The sequence below is a fragment of the Astatotilapia calliptera genome, chromosome 12 (assembly GCF_900246225.1).
Source record: "Astatotilapia calliptera chromosome 12, fAstCal1.2, whole genome shotgun sequence".
In the NCBI taxonomy this organism is placed as follows: Eukaryota; Metazoa; Chordata; class Actinopteri; order Cichliformes; family Cichlidae; genus Astatotilapia; species Astatotilapia calliptera.
The window spans coordinates 19,634,055-19,650,010 of NC_039313.1; the positions used below are offsets into that span (position 1 = coordinate 19,634,055).

The following is a 15,956-nucleotide window of genomic DNA, read 5'->3' on the forward strand; positions in this document are numbered from 1 at the left end:
AGGGAGATGGGATATAACAACAACATCCATGCTTAGGCACTACAGAGCTTTGCGTGAGAATAAGGGGAACACCGATTGTGGAGCAAGACCAGGTGAGCCATCAAATGCCATGATAATATAGCATGCCGTAATGTTACTAAATGATATAACAATATTATACAGCTGTTATAAGTTACGTGTGTGATATTTATATCTGTGCTTTGTCTTTATTGTCTTTCCTCAGGAGAACAATCTCAAATTGATGAAGACCTGGTTAGCATGGTGATTGAGGACTCCCAGCCATTTAGCATTGTGGAGGACAAAGGATTTAAAAGATTTGTTAAATCATTAAATCCTAGCTATGTTCTCCCCACTAAAAAGGTCATAAAAGCAGTGAAAATTTAGTTTTTACAGAATAAAATGTGGGCAGGACTGAGGCTCAAAGCCTCAGTGTGTAGCTGTCCATACCTCAACGTTACAAAAGCACAACCACTGTCCACACCCCAAACACACCTCACCTCACAGTAAATGATCATTTCCATTTTAAGCATTTCCAAATAATCCTTTTCCATACTGCCAGTATAAATATACACAGTATACTGCCATCACTACAATATACATGTTTTACACACTCTTTTTGTTGTTGACATTTACAGGCTGTGTGCAAAAGGCCACACTCTTCAAATTCATGCCAATTAATATTTTTACGTCCAGTAGGTGTCCTACTAGAGCAAATGAAGCTTCAAGACGCTTTGCGCTGGGGTGAACCAATTGGATGAAAAGCTTCAGTGTTTCATGAAGCTTCATCTGCCCATCACTAGGTCATGACTGTCGTCTGTGCTCTTTTTTTGTGACTGAATTTTAAAAAGTTAAGAGACGTTCAACCCTTAACATCATCAAAACACTGAAGTAATGGCTGTAGAGATGGAGAAGGAGTTATTGCTTGAGTAAGAAGCAGATAACTGAGAAGAGTTGCCTCGTTACCTCCGCGGAGAGCATAATGAACTGGCAAGGAGTAGCAGGTTGCACCAGTTTAAGAAGCTCTCTTACTGATTGCTTGCAGATGAGCCCCAGGTGAGATGCTGGAAGCTCCACCCCGAAGGGGTGGACAGAAGATCAATTGCCATAGGTGGAAACCCCCAGACACTCCCGTGGACCATGACCATATATATATGTTTATACAGTACATATGGATTATCAGATATGACTTGTTTCATCCTCTCAGTATTAGTATTCAGTAAACAAACACCAGCATTATCATTTGTTTGGATTTTTTTAATTAATTGAGTTTTCAGGACAAGATTTAAGAAGTGACATGACAAACGTCAAAATAAACCACTTTGAATGCAGTTTAGTTTAGTTTTACACTGGGACAGGTATGTCACATGAAGCAAGCAACACAACATTGCTTTTATAGCCTAAGCTAGTTTGCAATGCCTGTAAAAGTTGGGCCTGTAAAACGCAGACCATGTAATAAAATACCAGAACAACAGCACAAATTCATTGTTGCATGACTGATTAATCTTTAGATTTGACTCGGTCAGACGTCCCATTTTCAAATCTGTTTTCAAAGCCTCTTTGTAATGACTGTTTTGACAAATTTATCCAAATTCACAGTAACAGTTCCACAATAACAGAACCAAAAAAAAGTACTGGGACCAGTACTTTTTGTTATTTACATGCTGCCACTTGGCAGTATCATCAGGATGTCTCCTGTCACCCTTCTACTGCCCTGTCCTCTTAGTATAAAAGCATCTTTGGCAACCTTTACTGCTGCCAGATGTTTTAAATTTTTGGTCTCTTTTGTTTGTATGGTTGATTAGAAGACACTTGGAATTTAACACTTTTGTGTTTATAACAAATTGTTAGAAGTAAAAATTAAGTTGGACTTTAAGTTTTGGGAAAGTTTTTCACCTCTCATCAAAGAGACTTTTTCAGTTCTAAAACCAAATGGTGGAAAGTCCCAGGTATTTAAACTCTAGTTGGGGTTGTCCCTTAAGAAGGGTAGTACCCCACTATTAATCATGTGCCTCATTACACAAGCCAAGGTGGGTGTGGGTCATTATTACTAGAGGTTTCAGTTTAAACTGCTGCGAGACCTTTCGCACACCCTACATTTTCATCTGCTAGCTATGTTCTGTTTTCTGCACAACCATTTGCATACACATTTTGTTGAACATATATGATGAGTGCTGTAAAACTACTTTTCTAGATTTAAAAAAACCTCTTGAAGATGAAAGCTGTCTGAGTATTGGCTGGTATGTAAAAAACAAACAAACAAAAAAACCCCACTAACTTCCAAACCACCTGAAGAAGTTCAATATTTGAGAACACGAATAAAAAAAAAATTCACATTGTAAAAAACAACAAGTGACAGTTTCTGAATGGTATATAGTTACATTTCAGGATAATGCAAAAAAAAAAATAAAAAGCATGTAGAATACATGAAACTTCCTAACATGAAATTCTTAGTCACAATATAAAAATGCTATTTTTGTTCACTTTTCAATATAACACCCTCAACTGCACCATTGAGTAAGTGTGGAGTATTAAACATTAGGCCTCTCTCCTCCAAGTCCCTGTTAGTGAATCATTTCATTTGTTGCTTTGCTGTAACTAAGATTACAGCAAAGCAACAAATGATTCCTTCACTGTTATCTTCTTCAATGCCACGTGCCAACACAATGCAGATCAGCTACCTAAACGTTACTCCCACACAGGTAATTACCTTGTTAATAGTGTTACATCCTCACTGTGTACGGCCCTGAATGGTTCCTCTGAAAAACAAGACAAGTCAGAGATTGTCACGGCAGGTTACACCGGTGTGTTTTGTTGCACAAACCCAAGAGCAGACACTGAAGGAAGGAACTGCGTTCTCAACTAAAGGCGAGCCTTTATTCTGGCCAAACACATGAACTAAACTAAAAACGAGACCAAGTTTACATGAAGGTAAACAGACAAAAGTAAACCTGTGACTTGAACTATGACCGCGACTGCAACTAGTACTGTGACTATGACTTGATCAATATGAAGGGAAATAGGCAGACGTCCTGACAATGAACAGTAAGAGATAGTGATGGCCCGCTTGAAGCTGACGCTCCGGAGCGTGTGTCGAAAAAAACAACACACTGGTTCAGAAGCACTGTGTCGAGGCTTGCTTCGTTTGGCAAAAGTCACGTGACCAGTGATGTCCGAAGCTTCATTACGCACGTAACTGCTTCGGTACCTGATTCAAACAGATATAAGGAAGTGAATCATCCACGGGATTCGTGGAGTGTGTTGATGGTGACAGATAGCGACGAGGTGATCATTCCACTGACAGATATGGAGCCAGCGAGGAAGAGAGGACGTTCTGGCGTGTGGGAATATTTTGAGTTGATTTTGCTCAATTCATTTTATCTGCCGAAGTGAAAAACTTGAAATGTCCAAAATCATGTTTTCATAATGTAAATATCATTACAGCATATGACTTTAGGAACACTTCCATGTGAATTAAAGCTGATGAAGACTACAAAAATGTATTTGACACTATACGTACATGACATTGCTACACAGTTTAGAAAATCATTTTGTTTATTGTTTTTAGGTGATAGTCTGCAGGACCCAGGAATACCTGCATATCTACCAGCTTGCAGTGTAGTTCCTGCACTCCACAGCCTCTTCTGTTCCATGCAAGTGGATTTTCTCCAGGGCAGGAGAAACTATTTCTAAGAAAAGAAACAGACTCAGCCAGCGCACAGTAACACTAATCCTCTTGTTAACTGTAAATAACAAAAGGGCTACCTTACATTGATCATGTTTTTACTTTGCAAGTTCTTGATTAGGGGTGGGTTTTGATTATCGCCTTTCTGATTACAATCCATGCTAAATTGAATAAAGTGATATTGATTCATTAAAATCCCGTGTCGATTTGTAAATTAACGTTATTATGCCTGAAACGCCAGCATCTCAGGTTAAACCTCACAACATGTCGTCAAACACCATGCAGCTAAAACAGTAACTGGGAGCAGGTTTACGGATTCTGCATACAAACGTGAACACAGAGCGCGGACCCGACGCGTCAGAGTCAGATTTTGGTGTGTCGTCGGGTCCGCGCTGTGTTTGCCTCTTTTTTTTTTCGCTGGCTTCTGCAGCTGCAGGTTTCATAACTCTCTGTTTACATCTCTAATTAAGTCTCACATGTGTCAGCTTTCTTTTAATAGATACGAAATTATGGATATATACTGTTAAATGATCAGACTTGTAATATTTCTGACTGAGGCAAAACTTTCCAGATTCCAATCAAATTGAATCGGATCCTGTATCGAATCAAAATGATTCTACAAATCAGTGACGATGCAGCCCTACTCAGCTTCCTAAGCATTTTCCCTTTCCAGTTCACAATCAATCCCACCCCTAGGTCAAAAATATGTATAGGACAATTGGCCTAATCTAATATTTTGTATGAACCTGTCCAGCTGTCCAGTGATTAAACGACAAGTAGATGGAGGCAGGACTTCACAGCAGGGGCATACTCCATAATGTGCTGTGCATTATCATATGTATATTATATATATTGCTCACTTATTGTATTTACCAACATCAAGGAGTTATGAGCAAAGAAAGGCCACCATAGTGCATGTTTAAATAGGGAAAGTTTATTGATCAAAATGTATTACGCAAATACGCATTACATTTTTTTCAGCCCCCCAATCGAGAAAACAAAACCAATTACATGTTCAAAGCAACGGAACGGTGGCCCAATATCAGAGAGAACTCCACTCTTGAGTGAGCAGTGATAATTGAGCAGTCCGTTTTATTTTGCAGATTCAAGCTGCTCTTTAAAATTTTCACCACCAGATGTCACCGGAGAGGACTGTGTTGAAAAGCTTCGAGTAATGAACCGTTTTTCAATACAAGCTTCAGTGCTTCGGAAAGCTTCATTTGGCCATCACTAAGTAAGAGACAAAGGACTTAAATACACATATGAGGTGATCAGGGGAAGTGGAAACACATGAGGAAACAGCTGACTAGAATGAACATAATGACGCACAGAAAAATGTAAATTAAACACAATGGACATTGAAACCAGACTTTCAAAATAAACAGGAAACATGACAAAACGCAGACATGACATGAACTTGACAATATTAACCATGCAGACAAAAACATGACAGGCAAGACACACTCAACAACAGGGGGAACTTTAAAACAGGGGTGAAGACCCAAAGGAATCTAAATGAACAAAGAAGTACAACTGAGGAACCTAGGAGCTAATACCAAAAGGACTAAACATAAACAATGAATATCAAAATACAAGAAAACTCAAAGCGCTGGATCACACAGTCCGGGACTGTGACAGAGATGCTTGATTTCCTGGTACTGTGTAACTCTCAAACACACACTTTAAAGCAAATATTAGAATAGAATAGCCCTTTTTTGTCATTGTACATGTGCCACAAAATGATGGGTGCTCCACGCCAGCTGTGCAGGTAAAAGAATATATATAAATATTAAAGACATCAGAAATAACAGACAGAAAAGATATACATACAGTGTAGAGGCATATATACAGGATAAGAGAACCTAACTGAGAGCAAAGTGCTTGGAAGCAGTACAAAAGTACTTCATCTAATAATGAGTAAGCTGAAGAGGAAATGGATTTGCGCTCATCTAGAAGATCTTTGTTTGGCCTGGAGAAATAGTTTTTTACTCTGAAAACATAGCTGTCTGTAAAGCTAAGACATCTCCCTATTCCTATTAGTTAAAAAGCTCTTACCTGGTCCAGCTGTCTTTGCCAATTCTCTAACCTTCCTTGCTCATTAGCAACTTCTTGACTTCAAATATAATATGCTAGTACTGCAACTTTTGCATGTGTGTCAATTTCACGCTCTGGAGAGGCAAAGCATGGAATGGACACAGTGGACCAGTGGCATGCTTTACTATGTCATTAAATTTTGTTTTCCCTCTCCCATATTGTGTCTTTTGTTCTTTCTTCTCTTCTTCTTTTTCTTTCCCCTCATCCTCCAAATGGTTAGGGGAGATGGCTTAATCCTTAAATTCTTTAATATGGTTCTGTCAGAGTTTTTTCCATCCCATTGTAGAAAAGTGTTTGTTCATATGGGGCTGTTTGATTGTTGGGATGTTTTCCAAATACTGAGCAGTCCATGAATTAACCTGAGGTCAAAGACATTTGTGCAGCTGCTAATGATCTTTCCAAAGATGCCACTGCTACCTTTTCATAGGCACAATGTTAACCTGCCCTAAGAATATATCTACAAACATTTGGCTAATGTCAGTTCTCTCCTAGATGTAACAGTTCTTAGTAGCTTCTTAGCAATGCTGTTAGTTGTCAGAATACTTTTACTGTAAACTAAATGTTAATTTTGCAGTTTAAACCAGGGATGTAAAACTCATTTTACATCGTGGGCCACTTACAAGCTACTTTGATCCAAAGTGGGCCAGACCAGTGAAATTACATGATACATGTGTAAAATTACACAAAAAGTAATTCATTTCCCAGACTATCCTGTGATTCTAAAATATACATTTTTCATTCATTCAAAGAAAATATACTTTCTCCTGTGAATCCACTGTAAATTTATATAGCAGAGAAATGTCTGTCATTTGATTGTTTATCTATTAATTACTTTGCTGTAGTATAAATGAGGCGGGCTCTTTATTAATAGGAAAAGCTGTAAACTTATAAAAATACAGTTAGAAATTCAAAATCTATGCACTCCTTCACATTTTCCTGAGCCATCCAGAGGGTCAGAGTGGAGTCAATGACGGCCGTTTCTGGCCTCTGGCCTGATTTTTGACACCCCTGGTCTAGAGCTGTCATTGTTTTAGGATACATAATGATGGACATGCTAACAACACTTTAAATAAGCCTGTGTAAAAATAAAACAAACCAAGGCTAGAAACATTTTATTTTGACTACAAGTTATGTAAGTGTCACAGAAATGGCTTATGTATAAAGAAGTTTAATAGATGGTTCCAGCAGTTAAAATGTTCTTGCTTGTACGTTTCTGTGGCCAATATTGTAAGGGTGTGTTTATCTTGTCAGAAAGAACAGGTTTTGTTACACCGCTATTATCGCGAGGTTTGGGCGTGATAGTATAGGCTGTGAGCCCACGTTTAATAATCACGCTAAGGAGTCCAGCGAGCTATCTGCAAAGGCCTGGTTAGTCTACCAGCGGTACAAGGTATTTGTCATTTGCCATAACTGTATTGCGATATTGTAAAAATTTGTAATGTATGGTGTTCTAATTATTTTATGTTTTAATTTAGAATGCACAAGACTGTAAAGCTATTCTTCTAGGACCTCCGAAGTGGCAGGCGGCCACGAGGTAATTTTCGTTGTTAAAGCACAAGTGTTAATTTTGATAGACTGAAGCGCTTAAAGTCTTTGTGTTTTATGTTTGTAGTTTTCACGGCGTTCAATAAATGCAGCGAAGCGCCCGTCTTGAAGAAGCCGTGCCTGTGTTGTCATTTCGGAGTTACAGTGAAAACTCGCCCTAGCCAGCGCCGGTGAGAAGCTAATTACGAAGACGGCAGCTGCAGAGAGCGACGGTGAACTGGAGCGACACAAGAGGGCGCCATTGCATAAGCTCACCGTTCTCAAGCAGCCAAGCACAGCGGCAACAACGTTGTACAACTGGAGTAAGGTGGAAATTAATAAGGGACAGTGTTAAAGGTAGAATAATAGTGGTTTAAGTCAAGTTTAAAGAGCCACAATAAGTTTCTATAATACATTTGTCAAAGTTTATTTATTTCTACTGTACTTCAAGGTGATGCTTTGTAGTTTGGTGAATAGTTCTGTGTGCTTGCTTAAGGTCAAAGTTTGAGTGAAGTTTACAAGGTCCTTTAAGAAAAGGTGCACTTAAAGTATACAGTATTTGAAATCTGAACACAGTGCGCTTAATGACATTTAACTAGACTCCCGAGATGGTTGACAAAGATCTCGAAGAGCACCATGCTGTATCACTTACCGAAGTGGAAGAAAATGATGATGAACAAATTACAGAACTACAGACTGTTCGTAAAAGTGAAAGAGTAAGAACACTAACAGAAAAGGGTAAAGAGCTTCAAGAGAAGAAACTCAAAGGCCTCCAACACAGATATGCTGTTGTTTTTGAAAAATGGAGATATGAAGCAAGATTGAGCAAAGTAATATTAAGAAATGAAGTTTCCGAGAGTGAATTGAATGAGCTCATCAACAATGTAAATGTTGCCTGCAAAGATGTACAAACCATTTATGAACAAATACGGCAAACACAAACTCCTGATGCAGATGAAAGACGTAAAGTGGATGCATGTACGTCACTTTCCTTGTTCATTGTCAGAAGAGCTGAAAAACACTTACAAGGAGACCTTGCAGATGGTGATGAAGAGCCATGGCCAGATGTTGGATCATGCTTAGGATCTGAAAGTACTAAATCAAGGTCAAAATCACGAAGGTCTAAAAGTGGTTCAAGCCAGTCATACTCACAAACAATTAAAAGAATAGAAGCAGAGGCTGAGGCAGCTGCGTGTCAGGAAATATTAGCAGTAATGGAGGATCAAGAAAGGGAAGCAGCTGAACTAAAAAGGTTGGAACTTGAAAACTTGGAAAGGCAACAAACAATGGAGGAGCAGCGCAGAAAGATTGAACGCTTGGAAGAGGTTAAAAAATTTAATGCTGCAAGAGCTAAAGTAAAGGTTTATGCAGAAGCTGAAAGTATTTCAGAAAGTCGTAGTTTAGTGCGCAGTATCAAAACTGAGAGCGAAACCTCAGCAATCCCTGCTCCACCACAAGTTCCCTCTCAAGCTCCAAATACAATCCAAGCCCATAATGCCACAAACCCTGCATTTGTTCCACATACTCCCACAGTCATAAACCAAGCCCAACAAAACCCTGGTGTGCAACCTAAGGGCACCACAGGCCAAGCAGGAAACGCATCAAGTCCGCCATTTATCCCTAAAGCAACACAAGCTGCCGCTTCAGCAACTCATCCACAGCCAAACTTGGATCTAGTCGGCATACTAGCAGACGCAATAAGTGCTAATCGTCTTCCAACTCCGGAACCTGCACTGTTCACTGGTGACCCTTTAAAGTTCAAGGACTGGCAGTTGTCATTTGAGACCTTGATTGAAAGAAAAAACATTCCAAAGAACGAAAGACTCTATTATCTCAGGAAGTACCTTGGTGGACCCGCAAAGAGAGTGGTTGAAGGATTTCTCCTAGTGGGCACAGATGAAGCGTATGATGCAGCTTGGGAAGTGCTGGAAAGGCGCTTTGGAGATCTGTTCACTATAGGAAAATGCTTCAGAGACAAACTTCACAGTTGGCCTAAAATAAGCTCCAAGGATGGAAGTGAGTTGAGAGAGTTTGCCGACTTCCTTAGAAGTTGTGAAGCTGCGATGTCACACATAAAGACATTAGAGGTTCTCAATGACTGTATGGAAATTCAGAAACTCTTGCTGAAACTTCCTGACTGGTTGACAACAAGATGGAATCGCGCAGCGATGAAAATAAGAAAAACCCTTAATGGAGAATATCCATCATTTCACATGTTTACGGACTTTGTATCCACTGAAGCAGACCTAGCATGTGACCCCATAGCTTCAATGCAAGCACTCAAGGGTTTGGAAATCAGTAAACCCAAACACTCACGCAGCCAAGTCGTTCAAGCTAAAACATTAACTGCAACTTCAAGTCACTTAACCACCTCAAGTCACATAAATCCCATGACCTGTCTTTACTGCAAAAGAAATGGTCACACACTGGATAAATGCTTCAAATTCATGGAAAAATCAGTCCAGGATCGTATCAAGTTTGTACAAACAGAAAGGCTGTGTTTTGGATGTTTGAAGGGGGGACATCATTCTAAGAAGTGTGATAAAAGGAATACGTGTGAGAAATGCCAGAAGAAGCATCCCACGTGTCTGCATGATGACAAGTTTGTGGAGCGTAAAAGGATAATGCCTGCACCGAATGATAACTCTCAAGACAAGGACGAAGGAGATGAACCAGCAACCGCAATCTCTAATAGAGTAACTCAAGTAACTTCGAGCACACTGACATCCTCCATTCTACCTGTCTGGGTTTCATCAAAAAATCACCCAGACAGAGAAGTTCTAGTGTATGCCCTCCTCGATTCTCAGAGCGATACATCCTTTATCTTGGATGAAGTAGCCCAGGGTCTCGACACAGATAAGAGTAAGGCTCATCTAAGACTATCGACCATGTCCGCCAAGTCAACAGTCATACCATGTGAGAAACTGGTAAATCTTCAAGTTAGAGGCTACAAGCAGGAAAAGAGAATTACATTGCCACCGGTCTATACAAGAGAATTCATCCCTGTGAACAGATCACACATCCCGACGTCTGAAACTGCTTTGAATTGGCCTCACCTCGAAAGGCTGGCAGATAGGTTACCTCCAATGCTTGAATGCGAAGTTGGTCTGCTTCTCGGCTATAACTGTCAGCAAGCCCTTCTTCCACGGGAAGTCATTGCAGGTGAGGAGAATCAGCCTTACGCACAGCTAACTGATCTCGGCTGGAGCATAGTTGGTTGTACGTCTCAAGTTCAAAATCACAATGATGATATTGGCATAAGCCACAGAATCATTGTTCGAGAAGTTACTCCTGCAGTACAACAAGCAGTTGAACTCAGGCAAGAAGTGCATTTTGTATGCAGAACTCAAGTGAAGGAAGTGGGTCCAGCTGATGTAATAAAGGCTTTGGGATCTGATTTCTCTGAGCATGAAACAGATGACAATCCAGTCTCTCAGGAAGACATTTTGTTCATGTCAAAGGTGACTAAAGGCATAAGGCGAAAGGAAAACGGTCACTATGAACTCCCATTGCCACTCAAAACCGACGACCCGAATCTTCCAAACAACAAACAATGTGCTGAGCATAGACTGTCGTCGTTGGAACGTCGGCTCAGAAGAGATGAGAAATACTATGAGGATTACGTCAAGTTCATGGACGACATCATAACCCGTGGAGACGCAGAGAAGGTCCCAGAGCAAGAACTGGATAAGAAGGCAGCATGGTATATACCACACCATGGAGTATACCACCCCCACAAACCTGAGAAGATACGTGTGGTTTTTGATTGTTCGGCCCGTTTCCAGGGGACATCTCTTAACGATCACCTTCTGACTGGACCAGATCTTACCAACGCACTGATTGGAGTGCTATGTCGATTCAGAAAGGGCCCCATCGCCATCATGTGTGACGTGGAGAGGATGTTCCACCAATTCCACGTCATCAAGGAGCATCAAGACTATTTGAGGTTTCTTTGGTGGGACAAAGGCGATTTAAACTCTGAGCCTTCAGTGTACAGGATGAGAGTGCATCTTTTTGGAGCAGCTTCATCTCCCGGATGCTGCAATTTCGGACTCAAACATATTGCTTCTCAAGGTAGAAACAGATTCAGCGAAAAGACTATTGAGTTCATCCAAAGAGGTTTTTACGTCGATGACGGACTCGCTAGTGTGACATCAACAGTCGAAGCCATACAGTTGGTAAACGAGTCAAGGGTACTTTGTAAAACAGGCAACCTACATCTGCATAAGTTTGTGTCAAACGACAAAGAAGTGCTTGCAGCTATTCCCCAAGAGGAACAAGCTAAAGCCAAAGACCAGGACATGGCTCTTGGAGAACTCCACATTGAACGTGCACTTGGAGTGCAATGGTGCATAGAGGCAGATGAATTCCAATTCAGAGTCCAAGTTAAAGACAACCCATTGACAAGGAGAGGGGTGCTCTCGATTGTTGCTTCAGTCTTTGACCCCCTTGGGTTCGTTGCCCCATTCATATTAATTGGAAAGCAGATACTCCAAACGTTGTGCAAGGACAAAGTTAATTGGGACGAGGATCTCCCAGATCACATTCTACCACAATGGGAAGCATGGTTGCGAGACCTGCCCAAGTTGGCAGCTCTGAAGATCCCACGAAGCTACTCGCAAGATGCGGACATTGTGCAGTACAAATTGCACAGTTTCTCGGATGCGAGCCTCAGTGGTTATGGCGCATGTTCATATCTCAGAGCAAAAGGTAGAGAAGGACAGGTCAGTTGTGCACTCGTCATGGGCAAGGCAAGAGTAACGCCCATTAAGCAAACAACCATCCCAAGGCTCGAACTGTCATCGGCCGTGACTTCAGTTCGCATTGCAGATGTGATCAAACGAGAACTAGACATCCAAAATCTACAGGAATATTATTGGACAGATTCACAAGTCGTATTAGCATACATAAATAATGATGCTAAAAGATTTCACACATTTGTCGCCAATCGAATTCAACGAATAAGACAAAGCACAAGTCCTGGGAAATGGCAGCACGTCAGCTCAGAGGAAAATCCAGCTGATCAGGCCTCAAGAGGTTTAAATGCTACTCAGCTGAAAGATTCAAACTGGTTGAAAGGTCCCGATTTTCTTTGGAAACAAGAGCTTCCAGTCAAAGAGGAAATGGTGGGAGAGGTTGAAGAAATGGATCCTGAAGTCCGTAAAGGCTATACGCACACTGTACATTCGAAGGAAGCAAACCCAGTGCTAGAGCGTTTAAAGAAGTTCTCCAGTTGGTCGAGAGCTATCAAGGCCATTGCCAGGCTCAGGCGATTCATCAAAGAGTACAAGGGTGTTCAACGAAGAACGAACAAAGTGACAGATCTTGAAGAAAGAAAAGACACAGAATTATTCATCATTAAGCTAGTGCAAAAAGACATCTTTACTGAGGAAATACAGAAGATCAGATCTCAAGGAGAAAATTCTCTGCACAAGCGCAGCAGACTAAAGCAGTTGAATGCCTTTTTGGACAAGTCGGATGTTCTCAGGGTAGGAGGAAGATTATCTCAATCAACTTTACACTATGATGTAAAACATCCTGCAATTCTCCCCAAGGAGTCCCATGTGTCAGCCCTCCTCGTCAAACACTACCATGAAGGTGTACATCACCAGGGAAGAAGGATGACAATAAATGAATTGCGGGCAAATGGGATATGGATTTTAGGATGTGGGAGTGTTGTTTCTTCACACATTTACCATTGTGTTAAGTGCAGAAGATACAGAAAGGCTACAAATGTCCAACAGATGTCAGATTTGCCAGAAGTGAGAACAGAAACAGCACCTCCTTTCACGTATTGTGGCGTCGACTGTTTCGGGCCATTCATGGTAAAGGAAGGAAGAAAGGAAGTCAAAAGGTATGGACTACTGTTCACGTGTTTATGTTCACGAGCTGTGCACATTGAAACACTAGATGACTTATCGACAGATGCCTTCATGAACGCTCTTCGAGTTCTGATAGCCATAAGAGGTCCTGTCCGGCAATTAAGATGCGACCAAGGGACAAACTTTATGGGCGCCAAAAGAGAACTTTTGGAGCTAATGAAGGATATGGATCAAGAACCACAAAGAGCTATGGGTTGTGAATTTGTGGTGAACGTTCCGGCAGCTAGCCACATGGGGGGCGCCTGGGAACGTCAAATTCGGACAGTACGAAGTGTACTGACAGCGATGCTGGACAAGTTCTCAAACAGACTCGATACAGCTAGTCTAAGAACACTGTTTTACGAGACAATGGCCATCATTAACAGCAGACCTTTAAGTGTTGAGTATCTCAATGATCGTGGGACCAGAGCCACTAACTCCCAATCACATATTAACGATGAAATCTTCGGTTATTCTTCCACCTCCAGGAGAGTTTTGCAGAGAGGATTTGTACTTGAACAAAAGATGGAAAAGAGTACAATTTCTGGCAAATGAGTTTTGGCAAAGGTGGAGGCGAGAGTATCTGTTAAATCTCCAGCGGCGACAGAAGTGGCAGAACGTCTCACGAAACCTGCGAGTAAATGACATTGTGATACTGCAGGATGATAATGCTCCAAGATGTAAATGGAAACTTGCTCTAATAGTAGAGGCTATAGAGAGCTCAGATGGCAAGGTTCGAAAGGTGAAGCTCAAGACCAGTGAAACTACTTTTGACGGGGGGAAACCACGGACAAGGCTGATATATCTGGAAAGACCTGTTCACAAGTTAGTGACTTTACTGGAGACTGACATGCAAAGTGAAACAGACTCTAATGTTGACACTCATTAGAAAATCACATTGCAAACAATGAGTGATTTTGGTGGGAGTGTAAGTGTCACAGAAATGGCTTATGTATAAAGAAGTTTAATAGATGGTTCCAGCAGTTAAAATGTTCTTGCTTGTACGTTTCTGTGGCCAATATTGTAAGGGTGTGTTTATCTTGTCAGAAAGAACAGGTTTTGTTACACCGCTATTATCGCGAGGTTTGGGCGTGATAGTATAGGCTGTGAGCCCACGTTTAATAATCACGCTAAGGAGTCCAGCGAGCTATCTGCAAAGGCCTGGTTAGTCTACCAGCGGTACAAGGTATTTGTCATTTGCCATAACTGTATTGCGATATTGTAAAAATTTGTAATGTATGGTGTTCTAATTATTTTATGTTTTAATTTAGAATGCACAAGACTGTAAAGCTATTCTTCTAGGACCTCCGAAGTGGCAGGCGGCCACGAGGTAATTTTCGTTGTTAAAGCACAAGTGTTAATTTTGATAGACTGAAGCGCTTAAAGTCTTTGTGTTTTATGTTTGTAGTTTTCACGGCGTTCAATAAATGCAGCGAAGCGCCCGTCTTGAAGAAGCCGTGCCTGTGTTGTCATTTCGGAGTTACAAGTTACATGCTTTATTTAATGCCTGAGGAAGATAACACTAATAATCAGTAACATTTTATTCAACAATAAAAATGCACTCATACAAAAATTATTCAGCAATGAATTTGATCTTATTTTGCCACTCTAATAAACCCCCAAAAGCTCAAAAATAGGGGAGGTCAGCAGCCCAGTCAATCTCAGAAGCCTTTTGACTCGCAAGCTGTTGATAACTTGATTTGCAGGATAAAGAAGCTATTTTGACATGGAGTCAGCAGCTGACCCCCCCTGCTGTTTTTGCTGGCCAGCAGTCTCTGGGCAGTCTACTGTATAACCACACCATCCTTTTACAGTAAAACTGAGACCACTTGTAAGCATCAAATATGGAATTTGAATGTAAAATTATGGCAGTCAGGGGCAAGTTGAGAAACTACTAATTGCTCTCAAACACAATAAAAGTTGCCATAAAGGCAGTAAATTAAAAAACAGTTCAAGTTGTTGTATATGTTTTACTGACTGCTCTTGTGACTAATGGAGTTTTCTATTACTCCAGATTACTACACTGTGGCAGAATTGTAGATTAACGCTGTAATCTTAATTCATAAAGTCTGACAGAAACCCAGTAAAAGAATCTAAGCCAGTGATAGGCTACTGATTTATGATTAGAAGACTCCCAAGCAAAAAAATGACACAAGTCAATTATTCACCTCAACTTGCCAAAGATCAAAGTGTATTGGTTGACCATGAGTCATAATAAGACTTTAGATGGTCTTAAATTTTCGTGTATTTCAGGGTGACGACTTCATTTGCAGTTGGAAGGTAACATCCCATACCTGTAAAAAAATGTAAAAGTTCAGAGAATATTATATAATACGACAAGTTAGATTGTGTGCATCAAATGTCTGACCTCAGCTTATCTTACACATTGTGAGATTGGTTCACTCACCAACATTGAGTGGGGTTGTACCACTCAGCAGTTGCCAGTAGTGTGATGAATTTCCTGCCAAACCATTTACACTCTGAAGGAATGGTCCATAGTCATCGTGTGTGTTACAGGAAAAATGATTCTATGTTTCTTTACCTTCTTTTAAATGTACAAAGATGCCTTTTGTCTGCCCTTTGCCTATGGTTAGATTAGTTTAGAATTATCTTTTTAGACTTTCTCAGCAAAGACATACTGTTTTGGGACATATTGTTTTAGATTGTTTTATCTCTCACAGCCTTCTCCCAGCTCTCTGCTGACGAGACTAGCGCCACATATGGAGTTGTTTATTTTATTTGTTTTGTATTTTCTTATCCTGTTCTCACTGTCTTTCCTATAAAAATTACCAAGC

At 40.6% G+C, this 15,956-nt stretch overlaps 1 protein-coding gene across 4 annotated transcripts; it reads left to right on the forward strand.

Moving 5' to 3' along the window:
• The first annotated feature begins 5,083 nt into the window (after positions 1-5,083).
• On the forward strand, positions 5,084-15,714 carry LOC113033005 (uncharacterized). 4 transcript variants are annotated; one of them, XR_003273977.1, is made up of 2 exons: positions 5,084-14,491; positions 14,570-15,714. XR_003273977.1 is itself a non-coding variant. In XM_026186236.1 (2 exons), the coding sequence occupies exon 2, from the start codon at positions 7,909-7,911 to the stop codon at positions 13,714-13,716; it is 5,808 nt and encodes a 1,935-aa protein (XP_026042021.1). In that variant the 5' UTR covers positions 5,084-7,310; positions 7,389-7,908; the 3' UTR covers positions 13,717-14,612. The 4 variants fall into 4 exon arrangements, 2 of the variants coding, with proteins under 2 accessions (XP_026042021.1, XP_026042020.1); XR_003273976.1 differs by having other exon boundaries at positions 5,084-14,347; positions 14,433-14,612; XM_026186236.1 differs by having other exon boundaries at positions 5,084-7,310; positions 7,389-14,612.
• The last annotated feature ends 242 nt before the right edge of the window (positions 15,715-15,956 follow it).